The sequence below is a fragment of the Anser brachyrhynchus genome, assembly GCF_964034855.1.
Source record: "Anser brachyrhynchus genome assembly, chromosome: 1".
NCBI classification, from domain to species: domain Eukaryota; kingdom Metazoa; phylum Chordata; class Aves; order Anseriformes; family Anatidae; genus Anser; species Anser brachyrhynchus.
The window spans coordinates 179988062-180013003 of NC_137694.1; the positions used below are offsets into that span (position 1 = coordinate 179988062).

At 37.5% G+C, this 24942-nt stretch overlaps 1 protein-coding gene across 14 annotated transcripts in view; it reads left to right on the forward strand.

Annotated features, from left to right (window-relative positions):
- Window positions 1–24942, forward strand: part of DGKH (diacylglycerol kinase eta) — a 176990-nt gene that overhangs the window by 68983 nt on the left and 83065 nt on the right. For 10 of the 14 annotated variants that reach the window (XM_080554954.1, XM_080554961.1, XM_080554966.1 and 7 more), the window contains 2 exons: window positions 19458–19568; window positions 21292–21372. In XM_080554954.1, the coding sequence (XP_080411080.1) occupies window positions 19458–19568; window positions 21292–21372 (192 nt within the window). The other 4 variants (XM_080554958.1, XM_080554963.1, XM_080554957.1 and 1 more) reach the window with 4 other exon arrangements.

The following is a 24942-nucleotide window of genomic DNA, read 5'->3' on the forward strand; positions in this document are numbered from 1 at the left end:
AAAACTATGTAACATCAGTCATCTGTGAATGCTGAACTTGATTCATTTATCTAGCATTAAGCAAGGATATACAGTATGACATGGGAAATGAGATCACAGAAGTTCATTAAAAAAGGGATGAAATCCTTGATTGATTTTCAAGGGGGGACTGTAACATGAAAAATTCCATTTACAAAAGCAACTTCATGGTTTGAGTGAAACATTGCATAAAGTACCAACGGAGTAACTAGATGTGGGAAATGAGTCAATCCAGTAGTCTGAGAATGGGATTAGGATTTAGGTTCGCTATTCTGTTGGTGCTGACTCACCATGGCTTTACGCAAGTAACTTCAGTTTTCTACGTATCAGCAGCTCAGCCTAAAAATATGCTATCCCCATACCTTCTTTTAATGACTGCAGGCTTTGACTGGCAAATGAAAGGGCAGAAGTACTTTAAATAATTTCAACATTTTTTCAATACTTGCCATATTTCTGAAACACTGTTTTTTTTAAGTTGCTCTTTTTCCTGGTTTTATTGCTGTTTTGCAATGTCTTTCTCTGCTGCTCTGAGGAAAGCTTTACAAAGAGGAAGAATTAACTCTCTGTTTTAAAATTAAAGCAACTGTATTATAAAAGATTTAGCAAAGTAAAAACAAGAGTAACTTTTCTAATGTCCCTTGATTGTGGTAATTGTAAACCTGATTAAAACAGGCATTTTAGTTGCTGAAATAGTTTTGCCAGCACAACCTGTCCAGCCTTGTTTGGCTTAGGAAGAAGGGTATCAGCTAACAAAGGAAGCCCTTAGGTATTACAATAGTAGGTAAAAGCATTCTGATAAAGCAAGAGGGCATTGTATTTAATCGGACAGCTGAAACCCGTTTTTAAAAGCAACCTCATCTTCTTCAGACAGCATTGGCATGGTGAAGGAAGTTTCATGCTCTTGAACTGTGTCAGGTTTTGCAGTAACTGCTGAAGATGATACAGCCCTCGCTTGTCCATCACAACTTTTTCTACGTTTACCACGAAACGCCTTGCCCCATTCTGTTTCTCCTTCCTGTGTTTTTCATGGGTTGTCAGAGCTGAATTCATGCTGCTGAAGAATTATTTCAGATGTAGCTGCTGATTTAATGAATCATCCTGTCAGCAAAGAAGTTCTTGAGCTGGGGATTAAGCAAAGCAGGAATGTGATGCTTTCGCTTGTGGGTAAGAGTGACTGCGCATTGGGTTACGGACCAGCTATTGCGCTTTAGCGTCAAACACTCCCATAATCTGCATTCACTTTCGAGTCTGGGCAAGCCCTTAACAATACTCATTTAGATTTTAGTACAAACGCTGCCTGTACACAGCTTGTAGGAAGACTGGTGTTTATTGACTTTGCAACGTATTGCTTGCAGTAGCATTAGGAAAGAAAGATTGGAGAGGAACAAATCAGTGGACTGTGGCTCAGCTGGGCTTGTCAACTGAAAGACTTCTTTTTCTGCCTGTATACTTCTGAAAATTTGTCTCTAACCACATGTAGCAACACTACCAAGTAAACTTTGAACTGTTATATTAGTAAAAATAATATATATTTGCAATGTACATGATTATATATATAAAGTCTGTGAATCATCGTAGCTGGATAAGAACAACTCATAATGCACAACCAATTTGCTATAATGCTTAGCTGCACTGTAGGATCTTGTATGTACTTATAGCTACTTATATAGCAGGTAACTGCTTTTGTCATTTTTCTCCTCTATTGTGTTTGCTTTCAGTACAAATCTAATAAATATTTATATACTTATCTTAAAAAAAGGTAAGTGGCTTTCACAGGACTGCCTTACGAGTTAAATATACCACAGGCCGATGTAACTATCAGAAAAAAAAGATTGACTCTATTTACACTGAAAAAGAGAATAGGACTTAATGTTTCTTTTGATAAGAGTAAAGCCCAAGCATTCTCTATTATGTATATAATATTCAAATCTATATTTGAAGCCATAAAAATATAAAACACTGATAAATTACTAACTTCTCTTAGAAAACGTTTACTCTTTTGTAATTTAGTGACTGAAAATGTCAGTTTTCAGTAAATGATTGCCAAAACCTCTGTCATATATTCTTCACTAAATGTGAATTTGTGACTCTTCCATTGCAAATTCTTTGTAGAAGAAAAGGAGGTTACACCACTTCTTTTCTGATTCTCCCATAACTCAGATTTTGATAATCAGCCACGTGTATGTCCACCCCTACAGTTAAAGTATGTGTGCTATGAAGAATCAAAGATGTCCAAACCCCACCGTAGTAATGCACTGCCAAGCAAGTGCCTAGTGTCGCTGTGCTCTGCTCAACAGAAAACACTGCATGGGCATTGCCATCACACTGCTACCCCCCAGTGGTCAGGAGCTAGAATTCAACTTCAAAAAAACGGAATAAAAGCTTCATCTATGGATTCATCTCATTTAAAAGAAGGTTACTATTTTTAGCAGGATGCTGCTTGTGTTTTGTCTTAATATTTGTTTAAGACATTAGATAGAGGTTACTGAGAGATTGTAAAAAATCAGCTTGGGTTCTTTGTTTCGCACCATTTTGTCACAGAGTCAGTGTTACACTTAAGTTGCTATAAGAACTGGCTTTTCCAACAACTTTTATGGATTGCCTAAAGAAATAACACCTGGAAATTTCAGCTATAGAATCAATACAAACATTTTAATATACTGTAAAACATAAAATGAAACATATCTGAAGAAGATTAACAAGAAATTTCACTGGCAACAGCTATTTTTTTGCATTAAAATATTACAAATATTAAAATATTGGTATCTACCTCCAAAGTAGTTTTTATGCTCAGAAGCAGTATATGTATTAGAAGTGCCCCTGACATCCTGCTTTGTAAAAGAGCAGTGTAAAGAGCAAGTATGATCACAAGAGACATTAATGAAATAAATGCTTGGTTCAAAGGAAAGAATAACCTCTAGCAAGGTATGGAAATAGTGTTCGTCTGTGTGACTTGTCTGTTGTAGAAAGCAGAATTAGTAATTATAAGCATGTTTATCATCTCTTTCTAGGAAATAATAGGTGGGTATTAATTATGTGGATTGTGAAATGCTGACACTACATTAAAAATATTTTTTATTTTACCTAATTTTTTTTATCATTGCAATATGTGATACATTTGTAGAAATAATAACGATGTATTTGTTGAAACACTTCAGGAAACATTAGCCTCATAATGTGTTATTCCTTCATAACGATATCTCTTAGAACCAATAGTGGATTAAATTATATTCATGCAGGCTAGTTATATACCTTTAAAGTCAAAATTAGCACTATAGTATCTAAATTCTGTCTAAACCAGAATTCCTTATAATTAGTGTTGGTAGCGGAGCTGTCTTTGCATCTTGCCTTGTAAACTTGGCACTTGGGTATTGGGATTGTATATTCTCAGTTACATGTGGGTTCCGTGTAAATTGTGACATCTTCATACAGATAGCTTCCATGTAGTCTTCCTCCTCACCATTGGTTCAACTATAGCAAGCCATTTCTAGGATCGTTTAATTGACAGTCTCTGCCAAACATCAAGACCCAGAGCAACTCTGTTGCATCTGGTCTCTGTAGCTTAGCATCACAGGGTATGCTGGGGTGGTTCATGGTTAAGAGGGCTCTTTCTTCCATTTCAAGAACCTGCCTCAATCTTCTGAATATAAAAAAGGGTCGTTGGTGGTCATTATTTATTATTCAAATCCTAATTTGTAGATTATGATAGATGAATCTTTCTTACAAGACAGAAAAGAAAAAAAAATCTGTGCTAATAAACCTCTCTTCTGGAATAGACAGTGGTTTCCACTTTTTTTTTTCTTTTCAGTTTTTGCTGCTAACATATCCACTTGTACTCTAGTTGGGCTCTGTTCATTGAGTATTTCTCTTCCATACTAGATAAATGTTAGTGTAATTTAAAAATTGATTATATTTATTCTTTTTTTGTGGCTCTTCAGACAAGTGGTTGGAACCAGCTACCAAATATATTTAGAACAAGAATATTTTACTTTGTGTATGAATAGGTATGGAGATGTACTTTATGTCACTCTCCTGTTTAATACAGCTGGAGCTTTCTTATCCAGAAAGACGTCTCATCTCTTCATAGCAATGCTAATGCACATTCTCTCAACAAAGGTTTGTGTTTTGATATTGATTCTATGTGCTCATTGAAAAGGCTTCCAAATTAAACAGCTAAACTCAATTGTATGATTTCAGTGACACCATGTATCAAATGACAATAAATGTTATTAACAAATTCAAGCTGAATCTCCAAGGTGTAGTTGTTCTCAGTGCTTGATTATTCATAAAATATGTGAATGGTTACTGTAAATCAGAGGATGTAAGCTTATACTGCAGGAGACCCTTTCTGATTTGTGTGTGGATTTTCTCAGTATTGGCAAAGATGCCAGACTTTATAATGCTTTTTTCTTTATATTGTCCTTTCTTCTGTGCCAATGCTGCTATAAAGACCCTCTTTCTCATTTCACGCATCATGCCACTTGTCTGTTTCCATGGAAAGTCTTTAATCTGCTTTTGGGATTCAAATAGTAATATGAAAATAGTTGTTTCTCAGTTAAAAACTGATGTATTTCTTCCTCGGGCGGTCATAGTGCATCCTTTTTGTACCTTGATTGTTTAAAACTGCAGGCTCTTTGGGGCAGTAACTTCTTGTTTTGTGCCCTGGACTGTATTCAGTCCATTTTTGGTCCAAATATAAATAGCACCAAAGGGATGCTTCAAGGTACAGCAGGTTCGGCATTCAACTTTAGTGATTAAAACAGCAGGAAGTAAAACTACCCTAAAGTGTCTTTAAAAAAAATCTCAAAACCTGTGAAGAAAACACTTCCCCCCTCCATTTTCCGTGCTTTATTTGAGAGAATATTTTTAGTTATGTTTTTCATTAACCTTCCCTCCATTGAAGCCAGGTCTTAAAATAGAAGAGTATAGAAAAAATAGACTGTCTGTACTGGAAATGTAAAAAACACATCACTGACCAGTGTCTTGAACTTGGACAGACAATTTTTTTTTGCATATAGAAAATTAATATTGACATTCCATCAATCTTAAAAAAAAAAAAAAAAGAAGAAGGAATCACCTGCCTTCGGAATTATAACCTCAAACTCTTTCCTAATGCAGATAAAAAGCAAGAAGCCTGGTGCCTAGCAGGACCCATTAATCAAATGGGCTTCTGGGGCTTGGTGCTGCGCTCCAGATGGATGGGGTGGTCACAGGGAGGATGGAGGAGCCCATTAGATCTCAATAACCAACCTACCTCAAGGCTTCCTGCCATTCTCATCATGTATTAGCTTGTCAGTGCCTGTCCGCACTTCTTCCCCTGTGGGCTTCTCTTGTGAGTTTTAAGACCTTCATTAACTAACAGGTATATAAATTAAACCGTGACTGCCAGTGGAGCATAACGGGGCTTAAGGACATTGTTTGTGACTGCACCCGTGGCACTATGTTGACAGCACATTCATCCATCGGCCGTTTACCACTCCAGTTAATGAAAGGAAATATAAGCCCAGTCTTTTGTACAGGTTCTGCCTCTTCTGAGGGTAAGGGAGCTACATTTTGACATACAAGTGAAAGCCTTTGAAGGCTCTGCAATTCTGATCTGTAGTTCAGAGAGAAAACTCTGGTGAGAACTAATTTCTGTTTTGTAGTTAAAACACCTAATGCATTTGCTGTATGCTCATATTTGTGTATGGAAAACTAATTTGAAGTTGTGGCGATACTTTGAAAGCAGCAACTACAACCTCATGAGATGAATAGTCCTCTAGTACTCTGCACAACTTTAGAACAAATGAGCGCACTTAGAGGCTGCTGCTCAGTGAAGCTTGGTCAAATGCTCCCTTGAAATCTCTGGCTGTCGTTAACCAGCTTGTCTGATTGATCACCTTTCAGTTAGCAACCTGAAAAATCGGCTAGGAGCTGTGGTATTAGAGAAAAATGGCTAGGGCCTCTGCAGCTGGTGGGATAAATCGATGGAACCGCTTTTAAATCAGCACAACTGATTTTGAGCTTGTCGTAGCTTGTAGGAAACATCCTTTTTTTGGGGTGCTAACTGCTGTGTCTCTAGAATTGCTAGTGATGGTAATTTCAGCCCAGATGAATGAAGCCAGTGTATCATATGTATAAAAAGACAAGTGTAGTTTTTCTTCTGTTTTCACAGTTGAATCAGCAGGGCTACAGCAGCAGGATGCAAAGTGTGAACGTGGTTTAACTGCCTGAGGAGGATCTCTGGTGTAAAATTAAAAACAAAAAAGAGGGGAAATAAAAAAAAAAAAAGGAAGAAAAGAAAAAGTAGTATTAATGACTTTTATTGCCAGACTTCTTGCTAGTATATGGCCATATCAGTAATTAAGATAGCCTAACATGTACTTATAAAGCTTTTCTTTGAAGCCTAGCTAGCTGAAAGGAGATTGAAGATCATCCTGTAGATTTAGAATTTTCATCTTACACCTTAGATCTGTTTAATACATTTTTATTTTTTTTTTCAGCTTGTTTTCTATGGCTTTGTGCATGGAGAATGCTCTGACATAACTCAGCCTCCAGCACAAGTGTGCAAAGAAAATGGGTTGCTCGGGCTTGGAAGTTTTGGTGGGTTCAGTGATTTCAGTGCAAAGAAGCACTTGCCCTGCCTTTCTGCTCTGAATTACTGGTCCTGAAACATGCACGCCTGGGCCTCAGCCAATGAAGCTCATAGTACATTGCCTCAGCTCAGTAATACTGAATATTGATGGCTGCTTAATCTGTAATGCTGCACAGCGCCCCAAGGGTGGCTGCCTGTTCCCTTCTGTGAGTGTCACCGCACGGGGGAGAGCCAGGTGGCACGGGCATGATTTTGTAAGGTTTGTCTGGCAAACTCCTCAAATTGTCATTACAGGGAAAAGATAGACCTCAGACATTCCTCAAATACTTAATTGCTTAGAAATTGGATGAATCTCAAAAGTTTACGGTACCTATATTAAACACAAGTAAGCAATTATGAGAAAACAAGCATTTTAAGTAGAAGAGAGTAGATACCAGAGAAACGTGATCAGGAAACGTAAGAGGAAATCTGATTAACCACATCTATTTTTAAAAAATATTTTCCATGCTTTCCACTTTTATGTGAGAGGCCAGTGAAATAAATAGGACACTCGATCCGCATCCCAGAGGCTAGCAGAGTTTCTTGCTCTCTTAAATGCTCTTGAAGACAACACTTCATTGACAGGTTTCATACAGCATAATCATATCTACCTCACGGGCTGTATGCTAAACCTAATCTTACAGCAGGATGTAAGACTTTCAGAACCTATATCCTCAGTGGAAAAACATTTGCAGTTCTCCACCTCTGTTCAGGGCTGGTTTGTTTGTTAAAAATACTCCTGTATCTAAATTCATTAATTTGGTCAAGAAAGCAAAGCAACCTTGTGGCTCATGTAATAACTGCTTGTGTGTAATATTTTCTCTTGTTGAAAAGTTTGTGATTTGAACAAAGATAATCAGGACATGCCAAGTGAAGAGTAATTATAGTTGCCTTATCAAGTGATTGTTGTTCTCTCTGTCCTTCTTCTTACAAAGTATTATGAGTTAGGAATGACCTTTATGAATTAGGAATGACCTTTGAGTTTGTAGTTAATTTTTTGACACTTTATGTCTATATCATTGTCCTGCAACAGCACTGTGGGGGTGTAAAGTGCAAAAAGGGAGGTTTACACCAGGGGAAACAAGTGGTAGAAGATCTCTGTAACTGGGGGCTTTAAGAACATTTTAGATAAATGTCTTATGGAAATAGTCTAAGTATGGCTGACAAAGGCAGATGCGGAGCTCATTTTAATAAAAGGGAAAGGAGGATGGTATATTTTTGTAGTGATTGTCAGGCCATGTGAAAAGCCAGATTTTAGACCCCCATAGTTCTGTCTAGGGATTCTGCAGTTGGGAGCTGGACACGTGAAGATTAACTCTACAGAAGCAGTGAATGCAGGGTTATGAGATACAATGCCTCTGTCGTGCATGTGTTGCTGTCTTCTGCTGCAGATGTTGGATGATAGTGGCCATTTTACCAGTAAAAGGGACAGGAAAAATTTTAAAGTGAAAAAATGAGACCCCTGAATACAATGATTGATACGTTTTTTGCCAATCTGTATACCTTGGAGGACAGTGTGGACTAAAAGATCTTTTGTATGCCTCGTTTAGGTCTTTTACGAGTCTCTGATTTTGTTAGTGGATATAGAAGATACATTGCTAAACAAAGATTTAAGAATATGTTTGAAGTTTTATTAAAGCTGAAATAGAATTTGCCTTTTTTTAGCTTACCTGAAAAGCAGCTTTTGTGTAACAATTGAAAACAAGCACTCTGTAAAACACATAAATGCTTTTACCTTCAAGGTGCTAAATCCTCTTACACAATGGATATGTAAAGTGACAGGTTTTATAAAACCAAGAACTTATTTATATGGAAAGTTCTTTCCTCAATCATGGGAAAAAAAATAAAAAACCAACCCAACAACAATGACAACCCAGCACCACATATTCAAGTTAAAGTTTCACATTGCTCTATTCTAACACATTTATTTCCCTGTTTGTAGTTTCACTTGTTTTTATACTAGGACTATTTTTTTAATAGCACTTTGAATTAAGTGGAAAAAAATTACCATTAAGCTGTTTAAAATTGAAAAGGCAAAGTCCATACTTAACTGCTTAACTCAGTGACAGAAGAAAAGTGAATAACTATTCCATGTGTTATATTTTAGCAGAAAGAGTGGTTGATTAGCAATTGGAGTGGGAGGTGCTATGTTATTTGATGATGTAGGGTCTCCAAAAAGATTTGCTAGTGTTCAGGCATGGTTTGCCTTTGATAAATCCATACCAACTGTTCCCAGTCACCTTCTACTCCTTCATGTGCCAAGGAATATGCTTCGAGAGGACTCCTCACCCCCTGATTTTCCCATGGAGTGAAGTGGGGTTTGAGTTGGGTTTCACAACTCAAGGCTTTGAATGCATCGTCAGAGCCTGAGGCTGCATTCCTTGGTGGAGAGATGAGCACGAGCCGTGCTGTGTAAAACTCTGGGAAGTGCTGATCTGCCCCTTTCCAGAGACGTGTTTTGGGAGAAGCAGCTTTACTGTGTGTTCTGAATGAGAGAAAATTGCATGCACATGAATGAGCCTGGGCACAGAGGGAATGTGAATTCACAAGTAATTACAGGCCTGTATTTCCTGTCAGTAAACAGAGAGGAAGGGAGGATCCGATATATGTTATTCTTCTGCTTTCCAGTCTCATGGTCTCAAAAGAGAGAATTTCCTCCTCTGAGTGTAATATGAGAGATCTGCTTCCACTGTGGTTGCTGCTAAAGGCTGTGAAGTAAAATACGATTTTACCATGGGAAGCCCTAGAAAAAGCTAGAAACAGCTCAGACCCTCTTCTTTACAAAGTGCTTTGCAGTCTGGAGGAATTCACCAGTAGTCTTGCAGTAGTAATCTGTTCCCTGAATGCAGAGTGGTTCAGTAGGTACACATGTAATATTTATATGTAGCTGTGCAAACAAGTGAATGCATCAGCATAACACGTCCTTGAGGAGAAGTGCATTGAACAAGCTACCTACCAGAGGATTATCTGTGGCCTGGACAGTAAACTGCAAATCCATTTGGCACTCATTCTGTTCTCCATCACAGGCTGTTCTTTATTTTCCTCCAAAATACACCAAGCCATAAAATATTTACCTACTAAATTTAATAAGTCCATATTATGTAAAATGTAGTAACTGGAACTGGGATTTTTGGTGCCAAATTGGGCTCCAGACATTGTCTAGACTGCTAGACTTTTGTATAAGAAATTCCTGATTGGGAGAAATTGTGCAAGGTTTAACTCAATATCAGTTGTAAAGAATTAAAAGAAAAGCAAACTTACAAAAAAGATGTCTCTCTGCTACAAAAAAAAAAAAAATCACTTTTAGAACTAAAGCCCATCTGAAGGTGAATCTAGCAAGGTATGTGAAGGCCAACAAGAAGGTCTTCTGCAAGTGCAACAGCAGCAAAAGGAAGAATAGAGCAAATATGTGCCTGGTGCTGATTGAGGTAGGGGACCTGGCAACGAAGGACAAGGAGAAAGCCAAGATACTCCATGACTTCTTCACCTTGTTCTTCACTGATAAGAGACCAGCCTTCAGCAATCCTAGGTCCCTGAGACCAGTGCAAAAGCTAGGAGCAATAAAAACTTACCTTAGGTGGAGGAAGATCAAGTTGGGGAACACTGGAATGAAATGGATGCTCACCAGCCCACTGAAACTGATGGGTTACACCCCCTAGTGCTGAGGTAACTGGTTGATGGTATTGCAAAGCCATTCTCCGTCACCTTTCGAAGGTCATAACCACTGTGGGAGGTTCCTGAGGGCTGGAAGAAAGGAAATACCAGTCTTATGTCATGAAGAGCAAGAAGGAGGATCAGGCCTCACCTCGATCCGTGGGAAGGTGATGGAACAAAGTAATCCTGGAAGCCATTTCCAAATGAGTGAAGGGCAAGAAGGTGATTGGGAGTAGTCAGCATGGTTTTATGAAGGGGAAGTCATCCCCAACCAGCCTGGTAGCATTCTACAGCAACACAACTAGCTCAGTGGGTGAAGGGAGAGCAGTGGACACTGTTTACTTTGAATTTAGTAAGACTTTTGACACTGACTCCCAAAACACTCTCATAAACTTATGAAGTACAGGCTGGATGAATAGATGGTGGGGTGGACTGAAAGCTGGCTGAGCTGCCAGGTTCAAAGGGTTGTGACCACTGGCACAAAGTCCAGCTGGATGTCAGTCACTAATGGTATACGCCAGGGGTTGTTACTGGGGTCAATATAGTATAACATCTTAATTAATTGCCAGAATGTTAGTATAGGGTGTACCCTCAGCAAGTTTTCAGATCATACAAAATAGGGAGTAGACGATAAGCAGCTGGTTGTGCTGCCCTTCAGAGGCAGCATAGACTGAAAAAACAGGACAATGGAAACCTTAAGAAGCTCAGCAAAGGTAATTGCTATGTTGTGCCCCTGGGTAGAAATAACCCCATGCACTGGTACAATCTGGGGACTGATGGGTTGGAAAGCAAATTCACAGGACAGGCCATGGGGCTTGCGTTGGGCAACAAGCTGACCATGAGTCTGCAACGTGTCCTTGCAGCAAAGAAGACCGGCAGCTTCCCCAGCTGCATTACAAAGATCACCAGCAGATCTGGGGAGGTGATCCTTACCTATGGATTTTACTGCGGTCACTAAAATTATATTCCCTGCCTATTTACTTAAAGATGACTTTCTCAATAATATATTACTGTTTTTCTCCCCATGCCTGAAGAGATCTGTAGGTAAGCAAGAGGTCCATGCTCATGAGTTATTATGGAATTAAAGGTTTTATTGAGGTAACTGTTCTAGAAGTAGATTATTAATCTAAGACTGTTAATGGAAAAATACTAGAAAATGTAATTCAAAGCATGATTAATGTGTATCCAGGATTTTATGTGCCATCCAGTAAAACAAAATTGAGGCCAATATAAACTTGAAACACAGCACAACCACTGAATTAGATTAAAACATATAATCTCTATATCTGCAGCAATAGGAAATACTGCATAAAAATCAGGAATGCTTGGGTATTCAGTAAACAAACTTCTTGGTTTATAATTATAAACCTATCAGGAATCTGTTGATCTCAGGGCTGCAGCATCTGTCAGATTGTTGGCTATTTGTCTGTGTAGACTTGAGTATTTAGTAAGATATCAACTGCAATGACTGATCACTTTCTAAAATAACTAGTAATTTAGAAAACATATAAGAATGAACACAGGGGATGATATTTGTAGATTTTTCATCTCTTCAAAGAAGGGAATAATTATAAGGATTCTAAGAGACTAATCTTTTTGAACACATTTATGTAATGCTGAGATTTTCTGAAACTATAAGTTTACAACTTCCTGACCCTGTGAATTTTTCTTTACTTTTTCTCCTTCCTAACTTGATTGGTGAAAGTCAGATATAGGTGTGGAAAATGCCCACCAGAAAGAACAGAGTTGTTCCCCAGCTTTCCCTAGAGTGTCACAAGCTTTAAATTGTTTTGCGTAGGCTCTTTTCTACTGAGCATAGCTCCTAGGAAGTCTGACATCATCACTGGAATTTGTTTAAACATTCTCCGAGGGGAAAAAAATTAAAACTGCAATAAGTAAAACACAGAAGGTTTGTTATGACAAGTTTAACTTGTAATTCGTTTGCAAGAAAGGATCGCTTGAAGTTCGTAACAGTGTTTAATATATTTTTGTTATATGATGCTTTTGTAATTTCCTCAAGTAATTGATCAACTGTTATTTGCATATTAACGCTAGATAGAACTATGGAAAGAGTTTGCTCTTCTCTGTGGAAATGTAATGGGATTTTTTATATTTTTAATTTTGTTCATTTTGCTGTGTGAGCCATCTTCTTTCTAATGGTTTATTTTGGAACTATACTACATAGACTTTACAGACTGGCCAATGTGTTGAGCACTTCCATTTAGCTGAGACCAAGGCTGAGGTCTACATAACTCCAGTAAAGAAAAAGATCTTGCCAGCTGAGTGCCCTGCCTTTTTATTATGTTTTGTATTATCTCCTTTTCTTTTTTTTTTCCTTTTTTTTTTTCTTCTTTCTCTAAAATACATGTCATTTATATTCTTCAAACTCAAAAACAGTTAAACTTAGTTGTTTTAAATCTTTCTGCCCAGGGCATGTGTAATTTAAAAGGAATGGCTATTGAAGCTCCAAACAGTAGCTGTAAAATATTACTCTAAGTTAGATCAGTTGTGAAATAAAGCCCAGACCCTTAGATGTTTGGCACCAGATCTCAGTCCTATGAAGTGCTTTATCCTTTTTCAGTATATTACAGCTGTTTCATTCTGTGATTAACGAGCACACAGACTGAGATCAACATGTGGTATAGGGGTGGAAGTTAGGAGTTTAAATACTTGAACTGCCAATAAAGTTTATTCTCTGATTCTCAGTCTGGTATTAAGTTTATAACTAAGATAGTTGTGTTTTGTTTAGTTTTGTTTTTAATTCTCAGTGTAATGTTTCATCCTAGTATGGCAATATCCTGCTAATTTTTGATACATTCTATAACCTCTATTTTTAAATCAGTCTGCTAATTGAACTTCACCTTAATACCAATATATTTTTATTATGGCAGTTTCTCCACAATTTCAGATTGCTTCATGTTTTACTGCACATACCAAGCAGAGGAATCTGAAAGTCAGATTTTTTCAGTGTAACAGTAATGGCAAAATTTGTGTCCTCAGTGCAGCTGGAAGGGAATGTGAGGAAAGAACATGGCTGAGGGACTGCATAAGCTGTTTAATTTCATTTATTTGTGTTTGTGCTACAGCTTCACGTATGCTAGAGTCCATCCACATAAATGACCCCAAAAATGTGGGCTATAGGAATAATGTTGGTGGAACATACCATTTTGTTATTACACAAAAATCGTGATGCTTAATCATAGGTTAGCAGTGTGGTGGGGAGTGGGGCTGGCTTTCCCTCTGAGATTTTGGAAAACCATTTTCTTATTTTTCTTATTTTTTTCTCATATTTTTTATTTATTTATTATGTGCTGGAATAACACTGATCAACAACAACAGACAAAGCATATACAACTTGCCACTTTCTGTGATTTGTCTGTCACTAATAGCGTTTGCCTGTAACTTGGAAGATGGTTTAGCAGCAGCAGTCTGGGGCAGCTTGGTTCAGGCAAGCATGGTGCTTTAGGTTGCCATGAAATTTCTTCACAGGTTACACTGAGTGATCAGTTCTTGATGGTACATCTTTTTATCAAGATATTCTTGAAATTAAAGCAATGTTTTTTAGTCAACATGGTCACAGTGGTTTTCAATTTAATTTTTATTTTGACCATTTTTAGTTGCATAAATTCATAGGTATAACATAGCTCTTGGTTTGGTTTGAATTTTCAGATGTCAGGCTCTCTTTTTAATGATACAGAATCCTCAATAAAAATGTAACCTTGCACTGAGCAGCTTATGAAGTTTTTATTCTCTGTAGATAAAATCTATTTTTATTTTGACAAAATTAATGAAATATCTGTCAGCATAAGTGGCAGTAATGGAAGCTGCTGTGCAGAGATTGTCAAGAAAACCACAAGCTTGGAATACTCAGGTCATAATTTTAATCAAAATTAAGAGTTTGATTGTCACATTTTGTTAATAATAGAAGTCAATTTTGATCTACTGAACACTTGGAATATCTTAAGGGGCTCTGAGTTAATAGGAGCTGTGAGACTTTACCTTGCAGCATAATGAAGATTCTGTCTGCCTACAGCCATACCTGTGCAGACTGAAAATGTACCAAGCCTCCACGATAATAAAAGGAAGAGGGATGGTTTTATTTCAGTACTTCGTGGGAAGCATCACAGGAGGATGATAAACAACATCAAATGCTGTCTTTTCCCCCCCCTCCTTTAACGGTCTGGTCTGTCATCAATCAAGATATTAATTATTTTGGTAAATGAGGGCTTAGAGACACTCACAAACACTAACATCAGAATTCAAAGCAAAAGTGGTGCTTTCAATGTGGCAGGAAGAATCCAGCCTTAGAAATGTTTACTATGGGGTCAGACCATATTCCATCAACAAGGGTATAGGAAAGGCTGCTTAGGAGCAGCACGCAAGTTTGTCTCTTCCATGGTCAGTTCCCCTGGTACTTCCCCATGGTGTATTAAAGGGCCCATATACGAAGGTATCATTTTTGAATTTATCTGATTCTCTTTTTATAATTGCTGACACCATCTGCCTCTACAGTCTCTCATGGCAGAAGATTTCACAAAGTCACCACCTGCTATGTAAAGAAGTGCCGCTTTATATCTTTCCTAAGCTGGTCTTTACTTGGTACTTTTCTTGATGACACCCAACATTTTGTTGTCTCTTCTGGCTTGATTGAACACTGAATTCATGAACACTGACATGGAATTTGACAACTCAAAAAAATACCTTAATATCTGCTGCAAATCTGAAGATTTTACTCTGTGATCCTTCTTTGGGTTGATGAAGTTGAATATACCTGGTCGCAGTCCTGTTAAGACTTTTTCATTCATCAGAGTGACTACTAAGTCATACTCATGCTTCCTATCCTTTGAGCATATTTCAGTCCATAAAAAGCCCCTTTTTTCTAATTCCATTCTCAGTTAATTTTTTCAGTACTCTTTGGTAAGAAGCCTTGTCAAAGGTTTTCTGAAAATCCAAGTCCACTGGGTCTTGATTATCCACATGCTTTCTCTCCACCTGCAGGTAATAAGGCAATATTTTCTTTTGAAAGTATTTCACCACACCAGTTTTTTTCTGTTGTTGTTGTTTTTGTTTTTGTATGGGCTCAGCAATCTTATTCTTTCCTGTGGACTCAGTATACTATGTTACCAGGAATGGAATTTAGTATCAGTGGTCCTCTCAGGCTCTTCAGGACTCTTGGGTCAGTGCCATCCGATCCACATGACTTAGCAATTTGACTAGTTTAATATTTCCCATATATGTGCTTCATGTTGATGTAGCTATTCTGATGTTACAAAGATCGTGTTGTATGAGAAACCATCTCATCATCTTCATCAGTAAAGACAGATGCCAAGAATTTGCTGAGCTTCTTTGGTATGATCTTCTCATCCTTTAGTACTCATTTCATGCCTCTGATGAAAAACGATCCTGGCAGCCGCTTGGCTGTCTTTCATCTTTCAAAGTATTTAAAGAACATTTTAGTCTCAGCGTGAGCATCTGTTGCAAGGTGGTCTTAAAATTCTTCTTTATCCTCTTAATTTCCTGCTTACATTTGACCTGGCCTGTTTTATGGCCTTTCCTGTTCTCATTTTCACTCTCTTCAGTTTTACAAATTTCCTGACATTTTCTTCACTCTCATGACACATTTGGAGCAGCACATGCAATTATATACCTGAAAATGAAGGCAGAGTTTTGTTATTAATTATTCATTAGTTTCATTTGCAGCTGCCAGTAAAGCATATATCAGTAGTTTACTATATTCTTTTCTAGGATCAGAAAAATATCCCCTTTCTTTGGGTTTTTCTTGGACCAACAGAAGTACAAATTTTGATTTTTGCGCAAATGTGGGACTTCACAAACTGAATTAGTCAGAAGTAAGGTAGTGTGGTTAATTCTTGTTGAAACAAAACCAATTGTTTTTTAAATTATAAATGTTATATACAGAGTATTTAAAAATCTGCTGATATAGAAGAAGATGCCTCTCATTTTGTAGAGATTTAAATGCCCACGAATCCCATTTATTTTTGTCATTCTGAGTTTTGTGATGTAGAGTTGAATTCAAAATTTTTTGATAACTGAACATAAATTTACAACTTTTTAATTTTATTAAATGTGGCTCTGATTTTTTTAATTACATGTCTTTAGGAAAATATATGACTGTGGAGTACTGTGGTGTGGTGATTGTAATACTGTGAATCATTTTCCTAATTGTTAATGGCTAATGTAGTAAAGATTGTTAGTGATTAATTTGGTCTGGTGTTGAAAACACAGTCAAGCTCTTTGATAACTAAAGGAAACCTTTATTGTGATATTATTTATGCTAATTGCAAATCTTTGTTGTACCCATTAAACCTTTGCTTTTATTATAGCCGCATACATCTGGAGGGAGGTTGTATTACTAAATTATACAACTGGCTGCATGGGGAGGTTGGAGATTTTTGTAAGCAGATGAGAGGTGATCCTGAAAATGTGTGAAATAGGATTGTGGGATGTGCGTTTTTGTGTTTCTCCTAAATTGCAGTAGGAAAGTAGTTAATATAATTGGCAATGATTATTGCTTATGCTTCAGATTTAATGTCCAGCTGAGATTAATTAGAGGAAAGTTTCTCCAAAGAGTGAGATCTTGGAGTACTGTCTTAATTGCAGAGAGAAAAGGTACTGATTGCTTTCTTAAGGTGTAGCCATATCCTGATGAATGTTTTTGAAAAAGAACTTTACAAGACCTGGCTGTATGTAATAACGGAGACCCAGATTCAGTACCCTGGGAGGTCCCTTCCAGTTGTAAATTCCTGTAAGTGTTGTGACTTGTGTGTAGATGCAGGAAAGTGTTATTAGCAGATTAGCTAATGACTCAGTTGGCAGCTGGGCGTCTTCTGCACATTTTAAAGGCTAAACAAAGCTAATTAAAGATACTGGGCTCATGTTTGGTGTCTGCAGTTTTGGAACTGGCTGCTTGACATGCTTAAACCTTAGCTCAGAATACATATTTGTGGCAAAACATGAAATTCACGTTTATGCTTCATGAAGTGCTTATGTTTCTTGGGAAGATGTTTATGAATCTACTATTTTTCTAACATTTTGATACAAAAACACATTCTGTAGAGCCTGTACAGTTATTTAACTGCAGAGAGTTAATTTTAAGGGATTGACTTGCAAAATGGATTTAATTTGAAGTCCTTGGTTTGATTTTAGGGACAGGAGTGTTCTAAGGTGTGAGCAGAAATAAGGAGAAATGGCTTGTGTAGGTTTAAAAATGGCATGGAATAATTATTTTAATATTTAGCAAGTAATAACTTAGGGTTTAGAGAGGTTTGTATTCTTTCATTGGGTTTTTAAAATTCCTGAAACGGAATTCAGTGTGACGTGTATGTTCTGAGTCTCCTAGTGTCTGCAGTGTGTTTCTATGGGCATGGATTTCCTTCCACTTGGGAAATTTTTCCACTAAGTCAATGCCTGCTGTGCATGTGGAGTACTGTTTCCTTTGGAACTGGTTTTCTATGGTTTTACTCCTTTCAAACCCTGACAAACACTCAAGCTATCTACTCCCATCCTGTGCGATAACTTTGGAAATCTCAAGGAGCAATCAATGCAAAACAGAAGGGCTGCATGGCTATAACAAATAGCTTTGAATATGCACTTGCACTTGCTTCTGGCTGAATTGCTGATTAAATCTATTTATATCGTGTAAAAATAGCTTATCATAGGGTCTGGTCAGAAAATTGCAGGCAATCATGAAGTTGTGTGTGTTGTGCATGCTCTCCACTCCCTTTCAGCTGGGAATTGCTACCCCTCAGCTAGAGCAGGACAGCTGACCGAACGTGTTGTTCTGGTTCGCTGTCATGTAAAGTAAAGTGAGATAAATCAAAACTTTCATCCACGGTGTTTCATCTGAGAGGGTTGCTTTTTAGAGAGCATTAATTCAATTGCTTTGTCATTGTTGGGCTGTATTCTGAGTTTATTACGTTAGGAATGTCTAAATGAAGGTTGCGATGTTCATAGCAATAATGCCTCTCATTTAAAGGAAATGGTAGGAACATTAAAGTGCTTTCTGCTTTTTCTGTATTTTTATTACTTGCATTGAAGTTAGGGACAATTGTACATCTGATAACAGATGAAAATATTTATGAACTTCAAGTCAGGTCTGATTAAGCCTTTAAAAGGTCTAGAATAACTACAAATGATGTTTATATCACATTGTCTAGAAATTGTATTATAATATTTGCATCCCAGTGTTGCAGTACAAATTGGAAATATTATGCATTGGAGACTATGTTGGAATATAATATCCAAATGCACTTGCTTTTTCTCATATCATTTCTGTGCTTCAAAGCTGAAGAAAATGGATTTCAAGATTCATGCAATTAGGAAGCTGTATCGTGTCATTTCATCAGATTAAGTGGAGAATTTATGTAATCAGGTTGATGAATCCCACACATGCTCGCAAAAGCAGTGTACACATTTAAAATACAATGATTCGTGTTTTTTGAATTTCAAAAAACGGGCTGTATGTAGGCAGGATTTGGTTTGCAGCAGAATGCTTTGGATCGGCAAATAGGTTTTTGACTAGAAATATTTACCTGGCAAAAATATCCCTAGCAGTTACTGTTCTCACACTTCCCATAACATAATTATTCCTATTTGTAAGCTGAGTGCATGCTGAAGACCTTGGTTCAGTGAGGTACTTAAAGTCAGGCAAAACTTGCATCATCCTAGATCTACTTTAAAGGCATAATTCCTGTGCTTGAATTAGACACACCTTTAAGTACCTCGCTCTATTAGGGTCCATGTGGAGATTGTTTTTCTGCTCAGTATAATCAGATTCTGGAACTAGAAATGACCTCGTGTAGATTGTTTTTTATCTTTTTTTCTTTGCATTGTGCTACCGTAAACTATTGCTTGCTTTAATCTTTGTGGTTTCGTAGCTATCCAAACACTTGAATTACGTTGTGGTAATCTTCACAGCCTCTTGACTGCTTTTTTGTTTTATATGTAAAATTAGCTTTTTGCCAGCATTGGCATTGTTAAAAAAATAGCTATGTAGAGTCTGATTGCCCAGAGAATTAGTCTCAACTTAATAGAAATTTATACAATAGATGGAATGTAACATAAATAATAATAAAAACCAATAACTTTGATCTATATACTTAGCTATTTAGATATGTATTTACGTTGTCTACTGTGTTTTAATCTTTTTCAGACAAGTATAAAAGAAGGATTACTACTGAAGCAAACCAGTTCTTTTCAGAGGTGGAAAAAGCGTTATTTCAAGCTTCGAGGTCGTACCCTTTACTATGCTAAGGATTCAAAGGTAATTCTATAATACTAACATCTAATGCCATGTACCTCAATTTTGCTTAATTTATAATTGTAATCATGATAATTTAATGATTTATTAGTGATTGTCTTACTAAAAACTACAGTATGTAAGATGTAGTATGCTAAATTAACTTTATCTAAGGAAGTCTGGTGCTATCTCTTGATTTTTCTATTTTTAAGTCATGTTTATCTCAGTTCTTTTAACCCCTTGGACTATTCAGACAAATAATAAGTTTGTCTTGAATAGCTGTTTTTTGGGGGGTGTTGGCTCATTGGATAACGCTCAGAAGTTACCTCACAAACTGAATTCCATTAAAGCTCTTCTAGTCCAATGCCCATATTGTTCTAAAAGGGATGGAAATGGTTACGCGAAATCAAGATGGGATGATTTTCTGCCAAAACTGATTTGTATGGGGAAAGGCTGTTTCCCATCAATTGAAACTTTTAGTGGGAAATTTGGGGGTGGGCAGAGGGGAATACTCCTTTCCTTTCTGAAAGGCATTTCCTCCCTCCCCCTCAAGACTGGAAGAGAGAACATTTCGGCTTGTTGAGGCAGCTTGGACTGCGCTGTTTCATAGTGATGGGCATTACTTTTCTATATCCTGTAGTGTTGCAGCTACCGATGGGAGCTGTAGGTGAGGTGCTTCAGGTCCCCATCATCTTCTCTAGCTTGGGTTTCTTAGTAAAACTGTTACTGAGGCACAGAAACCTCTTTTTCTGTGATTACGTGACTGTAACTGCGTGGTACGTAGTTGTACGGCTGTGGTGAATCTAAGAAGCTGTCTCTCTGGGGAGCCCAGCACTGAAGTACCTCTGTTATCACACTTTTCTACGCATGTTGCTACCCTGAACAGTTTATACGAAGTCTTAATAAACATGACAGAGGAGAGCTGTGAGAATGGCAACGTAATCTGTGTCATAAGGATGAGAAAAGAAGGAGTAGTGAGTATGCAGTTGCACAAATACTCTGCAGCACTGAATCCTTCCACAATCCCCAAACATTGATTGTGTGCTGTGGCATACAACACACTTTTTTTTTTTTTTTTATTTCTCCTTCCCATGACATAGAGGAGAAAGAGCAAGGTATGGCTAAAATAGGGTGAGATGTTTTTGGTGGTCTTTCCTTTGCTTTGTGACCCATTGTGAGTTCAACCGGACTGAAACCCTTCGCCAGAAGCTGGGGTGTTTAATGAAGATACGTATTTCTCTTACGGGAACATCAAACAAAGGAGTGGAAAGAGGAATCTCTTCAGTCTCTTGAGCTCCATTTTCTTTTCTTACAGATACCATATCATAGATTCCCTTTCATGAATTTAGAATTCCATACTAAAGCTCATTAATATATTTGTACGTTACTGTGTGTGAATTTCTTTCCTCTGATACCACATTTATGGTACACAGTAGACACCCCAAAGCTGCATCTATTAAAAAAAAAAAAATAAAAACAAATCCTTAAAAGATTTTAAAGTAGCATGTATTTTTGGAACCACTGTTTTACACTCTCATCTGATTAGATAGCAAATAAGACTGTGTTTAGCGGTGGAATAGGAAGTTCCATCACCTCATCAGTGTTTTCTATTTTTTCACCCTCTCTTTTTTTCTGTTTTTATTTTCCAATTGGAGTGGACAGGAGGAAATGAAAGGACCAAATGTGAGCATACTTGAGAGCAGACTCAGGCTATATTTAATGTTTTTGTGTTCTTTTCCATTCACAGTCTCTAATATTTGATGAAGTTGACCTGTCAGATGCCAGTGTAGCTGAATCAAGCACAAAAAATGTCAACAACAGCTTCACGGTATGGAACCATTATAATACTGGTCTTAAAAGCTGTAGGGAGACTGTTACTAAGAAAATCAAGAATTCTCTGAATAGAGCCTCATTTTTCTCTTTGGAAATAAAATGTCCTCTATTTGAAAATTGCCAAATACATCACAGCAATATCACATCAGTTATTGATAATTTTGTCTCTGATTTTTGTTTTTATTTTTTTTTTGAGCAGAATTTAGAAGGTTAGGTAACATTTACTTCAAAAGATGCTGATACGAGGCATTAAAAATTTAGCAAGCTTTGGTATTAGTGCTTTCAGCTTGGTTTTATGTTGTAGTTTGTCTCTGAACTGACAGGCTGAATTGATTCAAATGTAATTGTGTTACTGTTCTAATTTCCTATAATAATATTCTTGGTTTTCTGTAATATTGAAGTGTATTTTATGGTTTTTACACTGCTGATCATATACTCACATTAGTAGTTTCTAAGTTCATATGAAGAACTGTCTTCACAGTCGTACCTTGATTCTGATAGTGGTATAAGAAATAAGGGTCTTCACAAATCCCTGTTTTTCTAAGTTCACAAGTGTGTTTTACACACAGGTCTTGCTATCTATCGTTCAATTGCATTGCTGGAACTAAGTGATAATTACTGTGCTATTATTGTTCATCTCCAAGATGGTCCAATGCAAGCCTCCTAGAAGCTTTGTCAGGTCTCCCTTGTCCTGGTACTTCCCAGGCAGCTACCCAAGCTGTCAGGGCATGTCAAATATGTGCTCGCATTGGCCTGGACGGGCAGGCGTGTTATGTCAATAACAGTTTCTTTACTGACTACTAATGAGATGAGAGACTAATTTGACTGAACGTCTCTGATGAGGGGTGACTGTGCGATGTACTAGCTCGCCTCTGGAAAAGGTCCCTTCTATTGCTGGGGAGCTCTGCTTCCGTCTGTCTCCTAGCCAGAATTAAAGCTGTCGTGTGGGCATCAGGATAGCTAAGGAATAATGAGGCATACAAAGATCATGGGCTGAGGATCCTGGTAGTTACGACTGTCACTTCTTATCCAAGAAGGGATATAGGACTCGGCATCCCCTGAACACTTCTAAACTTCCCTTGCTGTAGTTTCTATTATGGGGAAAAAGAAAATCAAGAAGACTGGCTGTAAAGTTGTTGATTGCTGAGTCAGGAAAGAAGACATTCATCTTGGTGAAAATTTTTTGGGGGGAGAAAGATAATATGGTTTTGGTATTTGTTTTTTATTTATTTTTTTTCCCTCACAATTTCTTAAAACATTTGGTGTTTTGGGTTCATGTGGAATCCTGTAAGCACACCCACTGTTCACCAAAGACATGTTTTGTAATTAGTATTAAGATTCCTGGGGAAGACAGTAGTGAAAAAGAAGCTTAGAGGGCTACAGCTTTAACAGCTTTGGAGACACTTTATTTTCATGTCCTGGGTAATTTAGAACAAATAGTGCTTTCTCTAAGGAGTCCTAAATTCATTTTTGAAAAATTATTTGGGTTTAGAGGTCTCCTGGGCTGAAGTACCATCTGATTTGACTGTAAAATATGGTAATAGTCATCATCTCGCTTAATCTTTTGGCTTCTTCCTTTGTGTTTTCCTAACTCAGTCTCCCAGCAACACAACTCAGTAAAGACAGACATCTCTGGCCTTGCTTGCACTGGTTTTGAGGGGGTGGTGGCATTAGCTTCCCAGCAGTACTCCTTATACATAAAACAAAATGCTTTTATTTTTTTCTCCCATCTTTAAGAAAGGCCAGATTATCTTTTTAAAATTCCTTTTTTTCTTCTTTATGTTGCAAGTGGTCTGTTAGCATTCTCTTTGTTAAAAAGGCAAAAATAAAATCCTTGAGTCTTGCCTCCTGTAATTAATGTGCTCTTCCTCCTCCTGTTTCTTTGTCCCCCACATAGAGAGTATTTTTAGCACAAATGTCCATAGATGGAATGTCCACCAAGTGACCATATTTCTAGAAAAACACATTTTAAACAAGTTTCATTAAACCTAATTTATTTTTTTTTTTACAAATCATTTTGTCATTTCACTTTAAATCCTCCCTGCCCCCTCCACCCCCCCATTTATCACCCCCCAGCTTGTGGAAGCTACTGTTTTGCCTTCTTTTGCCCCTTCTAGTTTGTCTGTTTGGAGACAGAGGTGTGCATGTCAAGATTTTCCACGCTGTCTTTTGGATAAAGCTCGAGTCCTAAAATTAGACATAACAGACACATTTAAGGTTGAGTTTATTTGTAATGCACATGCCTGTAGAATATTTTATGTAACTAAATATCAGTGTTTATTCACTGGAATTACTTTTTCTTTCTTACTACAAACAAATAGAGGCTAAGGAGAAAGTTGAGATAAATAAACATCTGCTAATTAAAATGAGGAGCTGCTAAATTTAAAACAGCTTATCTTTTTCATTTTTTTTCTTTATTGCTGTATTCTTTGTTACTTCTCAATGAACAGCTATCTCACTTCTAGCAAATAATTCCTAGTGAACAAGCTTGTGCTAGGGCAGCTTCTCAAGGGTTATAGACATTTTGTATTACTGGAATGCGTAGACCACTGTCTTACTAATAGAGGAAATAGAGCAAACGGTGTCCCTTGTCTTCAGAAGGCTTTAAATTCTACCCTGAAGGCCGAATTCTTCTCACTTGTGTGTTGCGTGTGGGTTTCCTAAGTCTGTGGGAAGAGAGAAACCCAGTTCAACAAATCAATTGAGCCCATCAAAGATCTGCATTGCCCTATCCATTAGCCACATCAGGAGCCTACCTAGGGCTTCTGTTCTCCATGTGAATACAGTTTGGTGGGTAGGTGGGTGCCATTGAGTCCTTGTGATGTTTTTGAGTACTCTACTGAATGTGTTTTCCACTTTGCTTCTGCCTCCATGGATTGTTTATTTTCCTCTGCAGTTCCTGATCAGTTCCAGCGTGCCACCTCTTTGGGGACACGATTAGGATGAATCGGTCTCCCATGTTATTGTACAAAAAGCAGATGGGACAATGACCAATTTTGCCAAGAGCTGTAATCCTCATGCATTTTCATTTGCAGGGATAGAAGGTGACTTGTTAATATCTCAAGCACCTTTAGAAAAATATCCTTATTGTTACCTTAACAAGACTGAGGCTGAATGAGACTGAATAGATGATCTCCAGCATGCAAGCATGGGGATCTTAGGCACGTGCACTGTTTGTGGTGTGCTTTTGTTTTGGAAGCTATAAGGAATGGGATTTTTAAACACTAAGATGTTTCTTGAACCGGCATATTCAATTAATGAAGTTCTTCAGGGCAAGGAAAGCGATTCTGAATTCTCATTTGAAAAGAGATTTTGACAGGCTAGCTTTTGGCTTAGGCCTCTGTTCTGCTTTTGATAATTAAGAACTTTTAATGCACATCAACAAGAAACAAGCAGTAGATGTTAACCATGCTGCCTTTCAACTGTTGATACATGTGTATGGGGAAAATGTCCTGGGTTATGCACAGGCACCCTGTGGCTGCACCTGTATTTAGTCCATCCAAATTGGTGTTGAAAACACATAATTCAGATATGCTCTTCTGTGATAAATATGAAGGGAAAGAGT